Below are 7830 nucleotides of genomic sequence, written 5' to 3' on the forward strand. Positions count from 1 at the left end.
TAGGAATTCAAGTCCTTAATCCATACAGTCCTGCAGTTGTGTGCAGTGATTAGTAAGTTTTCCTATCCGATTTTATACATTCACGTCATGGTTTCTGAACATTGGACTCCTAATTCCTGGATAGTAATTCAATTAGGAGTTGGATATATAGAGTTTGTTGGTGTTGACAGGAACTTAAATCTCTGCAATTACGAGTGCATTACAGAGCTTTCAAAAGTCCAGTCATATAGTAAGATTTCAATTTGTAATGAATGTGTTTGGCAGCTCCTCGAGTGAGATTAGCCTTCCAAATCTCCTGCAGCTTGATGCTCAGGCATGGAGTAAATCCTCCCTGATTAAAGTGAACAGAACTGGGACAGACTCGTGCTCGAGACACGTCTGCGACACAACGTCCCAGAGAAGAAAGTCATTCTAATCTGTATTTAGTGTATAATTATTATCACAACTTTAGAGAGTGAGTTTTGTCACATATTAGGGCAACTATAACTCTGGTTGGGTGGCTAATGAGGCAGCAATTTTATTTTATTTTTTTGTCCCGTTCGGTCAAGCAGAATGGAAAATCTGTATCCCTTTTAATGCCGGAACAGTTTTATTGTGTCACAGTGGAGTTTTTAAGCTTCCGCTGTGGTGTATTATAATTGAGCTCTATTGAGAATCAGACTTGATCATTATCGTGACCTCTTTCCGCTAAAATAATGTTTTGGCCATGAAAGAGCTTTTTTTACATCACGATTTAACCTTTTATTTTCTTATTGTTGTATGGAGTCATGAATTGTAGCGTACCTTAGTCTTTCAACTGTATGGAATATACGTTTATTGCAGTGTGTTTTACAGCCCAGACAATGACTATCCTGTTTGCACACCCATAATTGTTTCCTTTATATACCTGTATGAGCAGAGGCTCCCTGTGCACGGGGAACACAAATGTATGTAAAAGTTGCTGAGCCAGATTTAAAATGCTTTCGAGAGATCACCATATCGCCTTTGTGGCCCCTAAAGAGCATTCAAGACACATCTGCAAGCAGCTCGCATGATTGTTAGCAGGGTTTGTATTGCAGCTGGAAAATGACTGCTCTTTCTTTTCTTTCTTTGCATTAAACATCGTATGTACAGTAAGTGCTGATCTGCGTTCAACGTCTCACAAGAGGAAGTTGGCCTCGCTGCTTCCTCGATTGTGTAAACAAACCTGTCCCTGTCACGGGTGACACAGGCCGGGACCACCTGAGACAAGGCAGCATGTGCGTCAGCCACATGTACCTCCACACATCACAGAAACAGCCCTTCATCTCAGCGGTTCATCAAGGTGAGAATGGCCATGTTGTAAGTGTCTTAAGTTTTGCACTCGTTTTAATTGGCCTTTTTCACTGATTGTCTTGATCTTATTAAAAGGCCCGCCGTGTACAGAGAAAGCAAAACATGGATTATTGGTGTCATGCGCACCCAAACCTGGAGGTGCTTACAGTGCATAGCAATGGATTTTAGAAGGGGGGCATATTGGGATCATTGCACAATGAAGGCAGGTGGTCCACACTTAAATCCTCTTACACCTCGACCTCCTCTTTAGCTAAACAACAGGAATGAAATGCAGCACTAGGGTTGAGCATCATGCCAATTTGTGCTTGAATATATTTCATCTTGACATGATCTTTATTGTTTCTTTTCCCCCCCACTAATAAATGCATAATAAATGACTTCTCAACCATGAAAGAAAAACATTGCTCATCAATATAAACCTTTGTGATTGGTCTCAAGCCTGCCTCAAAAAAATAAAAGATGGCATTTTTTCCCCAACCCAAATTACGTGAGTGATGCTGCTCTTTTTTCATTTGCTGCTGTCCCTGAGATTAATGCTCTCCCAAGCCCCCTCCTCGTTCTCTCTGTGGTTAAATAGCAAAGTGTGCTGCTTCTCAGGGTTACAAGTGCTACTTTACATAGAGGGGGTTACACAGATAATCCAACTGCAACGACTCAATAGATAGATTAGAGGTGGAAAAAAAAGCCTAGCTGCAATTTGAAATGTACTCCAACAGGATCGATGGACCTCGAAGGGGGAGATCGTTTGACTCCATGAACATTGCCTACGAAGAAAAATTACTTCACAATGAGGTAAAAAAAAAAAAAAAAACGATTTTTTTTTTTTTTTAATTTGACCAAAAGCCTAAAGATACTTTGTCACATGGAGTCTGAGCTGGATCGTGATCAGATTTTTTTCTTATTTTTTCAATTAAATCAATTGGTCAGTTACTTATTTCTGAATAGAGATATATGAATTTGAATGGACCTGCATTTGCATTACACATAGGGAGGTGTATTCCAAGTGGAGGTAAAACACGAGTAATTTATTGCAATAATAGCAACCTCCATTGAAATATTGCTACATATTCCACACCATTATTTTGAGTTATTCTTTTAATGAATGTTGCTTCCTTTATAACACCCTTCATTTGCAAGTGCATGCTTTGTGATAAGCTTGCAAAATTTTAAATAGTCATAAAGTATGCCAATAATAATGTGTGTATTTTTAAAATATATATTATTTCCCATGAATAAAATGTGCATAAGTGTAATTGAAAATATGAGCAGCTGCAACCAACGTAATCTTGTTCATAGCAGATTATTTACCAAGTGTATATATAAAAAAGAAAAATTGTAAAATACACACAGATTACACGTTGGGCGGTCAAATACATGCTCCCTGCTCAGATTTGAGCCCACGAGGGGTTAATAATGGGCTTTCCTGTATTGCAAATGCGATTGCTGCATGTAAAGCGACTCGAGTAAACCGAGACAAGTTCGTCTTGGTGAAACCGAGAAGCAAAGTGTCGACCCCTGGCAACCTGATCCAGTGATGTTTTCAGGGGCTCTGCATACATGGATTCACCGAAAAATGCTCACTCGGGTGGTCTGTGCGACACTTGAAAGGCAAAATATGGTAGGAGGCAACTACATTCAAACAGTTTTGGGGCGAAATTGTGTCCAGTACATTAATGGAGAAAAATACATCAAGAGACTTTTTTCAATTTTAGTGTGATCCGAATGCTGAATTAAAAGGGGATATTTTTATTTGATGCCAGTATGTTACAGGTTACTTGAGTAGGATTATAATGAACCCTCCCATGGCGTGAGGATATGTCTGTCAACGTGAGGGTACTGTCCCAGGTGCTAAAATGGAAGTCTCATGACATGAATCTCCGCACGCGTGCACACGCTCTCTGTGTTTGTCTGAGGCATTGACATACTTTTATTGTATGTATGTAATGTAAACATTGTGTCTCCCCCCCTCCCCAAATGAACACATATAATTGAAAACAGCCCAAGTGGTGATTCCCAAGATGTTCCTTTTTGGATGGCTAGATGCTTTTAAGTGACTACAAGAAGTTGTGGATTGGTGTCATTACCTGCCCTTAAACTATGGCTCATTTCTGATAGCAGCACTGCATATTTGATTGGAGCTATTGTAAAGATAGTTAACAAATGGGAAGTTTGGATTTTTCAAGCACATTTCTACGTTTTCAACCAAAGAGGTAATGAGCCATTCCTATATCTTCTCTATTCTATTCTATTCTATTCTAGGCAGCATATTTATGAGGATATGCAAGTCATGCAAGTATCTTTCAATTAAACTAAACCTATGGTGAAACTACAACCAAAAAGTCGCTAATTCCTTTGTACCTCAAGTTGGATACGTTTCATAATCCCTCCTTCCAATATGTAACGATCAATAATTACTATTTCCAGATAAACAAATCAACCTTCAAAAAAATTGAAGAAAACACCGAGAAGAATACGCCAGAGAAAGGCAGAGCAACAATTATCTTTTCCCTCAAGAATGAAGTGGGCGGACTTGTAAAGGCACTCAAACTCTTCCAAGTATGGACATGTTTTGATACTAAGCTTTTCAATTCTTTAATTGTAGTTTGGTCATCTAAATTGTACAAACTGTAGTTTGTGTACTGAGGAATATTTTCCCCCCAGTATTTAGTTGATCGCCACATCCACACCACAGTTGAGTCACAGTTGAACTGGAGGGTAAACTTAATGCTGATTCTTATGATCTGTTGCAGGAAAATCATGTCAACCTTGCGCACATCGAGTCCAGGAAATCGAAAAGGCGCAACTCAGAGATTGAAATATTTGTGGACTGCGATAGCAACCACGAACAACTCAATGAAATCATCCAGCTGCTGCGGAAGCACGTGAACGTGGTGGACATGGAGCCGCCAGATAATTCCTATATACAGGAGGAAGGTTAGTTATATACAGCTTTTAGAACCCCACATAATGCAGGTTGTTATCCCATTTCTGATTCACACAACTCTTTCCAGATATGCATAATGTACCGTGGTTCCCAAAGAAAATATCTGACTTGGACAAATGTGCTAATCGTGTCCTGATGTATGGCTCTGATTTGGATGCTGACCATCCGGTATGTACAGGAAGGATCAAGTTCATCTCGGTCCACTTTTACACTCTTCAAAAACTTCTCATTTGGTTTACAGGGTTTCAAGGACAATGTCTACCGCAAAAGGAGAAAGTATTTTGCAGATCTCGCGAGGACCTACAAACAGTACGCTTTTGTTAAGACTTATTTCGATATGAGGTGAATGTTTTTCTTGTAGGTGACGGGGGATTTCGTGTTATCCGCAGTGGTGAGCTGATTCCTCGTATAGAGTTTACAGAGGAGGAAGTCAAGACATGGGGTGTTGTGTACAGAGAGCTCAACAAGTTGTACCCCAGCCACGCTTGTCGGGAATACTTGAAGAACCTACCGCTGCTGTCCAAATACTGTGAATGTCGAGAAGACAACATTCCCCAACTGGAAGATGTCTCTCGCTTCCTCAGAGGTGAGTTTCATTTCATCTAAATATGTCATCATATTGAATCTATTTTCAATTTAAAAAAAAAAAAAAAAAAAACGGCTTGTGTTCTTCAGAACGCACTGGGTTTACCATCAGGCCTGTGGCTGGTTACCTGTCCCCTCGTGACTTCCTGGCCGGTTTGGCCTTCCGTGTTTTCCACTGCACCCAGTATGTGCGGCACAGCTCTGACCCCTTATACACCCCGGAGCCGTGAGTATTACGCAGCACGCAAATTAGAAGAAGAAAGCAGGCATTCATGCGAAACTGCCTTGCTGGTCATTATCCAGAGACACGTGCCATGAGCTGCTGGGTCACATCCCCCTGCTGGCAGAGCCCAGTTTTGCACAATTTTCCCAGGAGATCGGTCTGGCTTCACTGGGAGCCTCGGACGACTCTGTTCAGAAACTGGCCACAGTAAGTGACCTTGCTGAAAACTATAATCCAATCCGTGCTTTCATACTGTATTTTCGTAACTTTCTTCTGTCTTTTTCTATCAGTGTTATTTCTTCACAGTGGAGTTTGGCCTATGCAAACAGGAAGGACAGCTGAGAGCCTATGGGGCTGGACTGCTCTCATCCATCAGTGAGCTTAAGGTAAGAAATGTTTTTTTTAACTGGAACCCCAACAAGAACAAACAATTTAAATCTGGATTTTTCAAATTTTTTGTTTTTGTTTTTTTGTTTTGTTTGTTTCTTTCCCCCCACATACAGAAAACCACCCATTCACACATCAATTTAGAGTCTTCAATTAACTGAGGAATCGTGTTTTTGAAATGTGGGAGATAGCCTTAGTACCTGGAGAAAACCCACACAAGCACAGGCAGAACATGGCAAATATTAGAAGTGTGAGGTGGATGTGCTCACTATTCGTCCACCCTTGCCGTCACTATTGTTTCTTCCTTGCACTGAAATTGATTTAGTGCATTTTGAGTAATCCTGCGACCTAAAAAAATAACTACAGTAAAATAAACAAGCAATAATGAAAAGTTTTGATTTCAAGGAGCATAATACAGTATGTTTGCATTGAAAACATATTAAGCTCCTTCGTGAAGGTATAACATATAGTGACATGGTTTATCATTGAATATTTAAAAGCAATGCCCAACCTCAGCGATACTTGGTAATTATTGGTATGGTCTAATTCCCGGTCAATTGACAGGCAATCAGTCCAAGGTGTCCATCTCAGTATACAAAATGTACTAGTTCTCACAAACACACAGTAAATATCAATAAGCCAAGACCTATAATTGTGCACATGATATCCTTTTTATTAAACAAAACCTGTAACAAGGTTTTAGATTAAAAGTCCCATTTTCTCAACCCCAATGATCAGATTCAATTAAATGTGTGCTATTGCTAAAGTGTATTACTCTCTTTTGTAGCATGCACTTTCGGGAAAATCAAGGATCATGCCATTTGACCCCAAAGTAACATCCAAACAAGAATGCATCATTACAACCTTTCAGGATGTTTACTTTGTGTCAGACAGCTTTGAGGAGGCCAAAGTCAAGATGAGGTAAACATGTTCTGCTTGTGATTCTTCTTCCAAATGTCAGATTATGAGGACATTGTGAGACAGCCATTGTAGTATCACATGAGTAAAAGTACTTTATCTTGTTTCTTTTAGGGAGTTTGCCAAGACCATCAAGCGTCCCTTCACAGTACGCTACAACCCCTACACTCAGAGTGTGGATGTGCTTAAAGACACTCCCAGCATCAACAGCGTTGTGGAGGAACTTCGACATGAGCTCGACATTGTGGGCGATGCTCTGAACCGCCTCAACAAGCAGCTCGGAATCTGAAATTTCAAAGCCTGTCTGTGTCACGCCCCCAAGCGCAGCTCTAGACATGCTGCTTGTATATCACCTTTGTCATCGGAATCAGAATCATCTTTATTTGCCAAGTATGTCAAAAACACACAAGGAAGTTGTCTCCCGTAGTTGGAGCCGCTCTAGTACGACAACAGACAGTCAATTGACAGAGAATACTTTTGAGACCTAAAGACACTGGGAAAAACAAACAAACAAAAAACAGTCACTGAGTAATAAAAGGTTGCTAGTAATCTGGTAATGCCGGTACAACATGACAATGAATGTGATCTCATTTTAGCAAAAACAAAAACAAAAACCTTGATGTCCCTCCTATGCGATACATGGCTTTCCCAGTGTGCAGAGGCACACCTGCTATCATATCAGTGAATTGCACAAACCCAAAGAGCACTCTATTTTCACTCAATTGGCGTCTATCCAGCGACCTGTCTGTATGCTTTTGTACCCCCCAAAAAGTCACCCTTGTTGTCCAACCTGCTATTGTACGTGATCATGAGATATATTTTTTAAACGTTTTGGTTTCATTATCCAATTAATCTTCCTCACATCAGTGATTAAATATGAAATATATCTTTGTAATGTTATTGTGTATGTATCATGTTGGTTTCTGCGTAATATTGAGGGAAATTGTACGAGCAATGTTCTGAAAGTATTTTGGTGGTTTATGATAACAGATCTAGCCCATGCACCTCAACCTACTTTATTTTACAGTAAAACATTTTCATACTATACCTCCAATTAAAGTAGATACTGTATAATTAGGCCCACAGAGCTTTTGAAATCAAAATGATTTTCTACATATCAATATATACACATAATATAGGGTATGTATGCAAATATTACAAGAATGTGTTCATGACTTCATTGCTTCAACTGGGTAAAATTGTAAGGGTATAAGTTTAGAATTTGTACTGTATAAATATTTGTATTCATTTGCTGAATTAAATGAAAATATTATTTGAATCACCTTTCTTTGGTCTTCCAGTTTAGGGAGAGGATTGGTTGGTTTCATAACACAATAAAAAAAATATGCATGTACAAATGTACACACTACTCTGCATGGAAATACAGTGCGGTACAATATCATTGCGTAAGCATGTAGTACGACAGTGTCGCGAATCATCCCAACGCTGTCATTTACGG

General features: G+C 39.6%; 1 protein-coding gene across 1 annotated transcript; it reads left to right on the forward strand.

Annotated features, from left to right (window-relative positions):
• Positions 1-1926: 1926 nt before the first annotated feature.
• Positions 1927-7619, forward strand: tph1a (tryptophan hydroxylase 1 (tryptophan 5-monooxygenase) a). Its single transcript, XM_061676068.1, has 11 exons — positions 1927-2106; positions 3739-3870; positions 4065-4248; positions 4326-4426; positions 4500-4567; positions 4648-4844; positions 4934-5069; positions 5147-5273; positions 5357-5452; positions 6241-6374; positions 6486-7619. The coding sequence occupies exons 1-11, from the start codon at positions 2017-2019 to the stop codon at positions 6658-6660; spliced, it is 1440 nt and encodes a 479-aa protein (XP_061532052.1). The 5' UTR covers positions 1927-2016; the 3' UTR covers positions 6661-7619.
• The last annotated feature ends 211 nt before the right edge of the window (positions 7620-7830 follow it).

The sequence above is a fragment of the Phycodurus eques genome, chromosome 5 (assembly GCF_024500275.1).
Source record: "Phycodurus eques isolate BA_2022a chromosome 5, UOR_Pequ_1.1, whole genome shotgun sequence".
NCBI lineage: Eukaryota > Metazoa > Chordata > Actinopteri > Syngnathiformes > Syngnathidae > Phycodurus > Phycodurus eques.

Coding starts and splice junctions, on each gene's coding strand:
- tph1a (XM_061676068.1), top strand. CDS start 2,017: ATGTACTCCAACAGGATCGATGGACCTCGAAGGGGGAGATCGTTTGAC. Junction 4,249..4,325: donor TTCCTATATACAGGAGGAAG/GTTAGTTATATA, acceptor AACTCTTTCCAG/ATATGCATAATGTACCGTGG. Junction 5,274..5,356: donor CTGTTCAGAAACTGGCCACA/GTAAGTGACCTT, acceptor TTTTTCTATCAG/TGTTATTTCTTCACAGTGGA.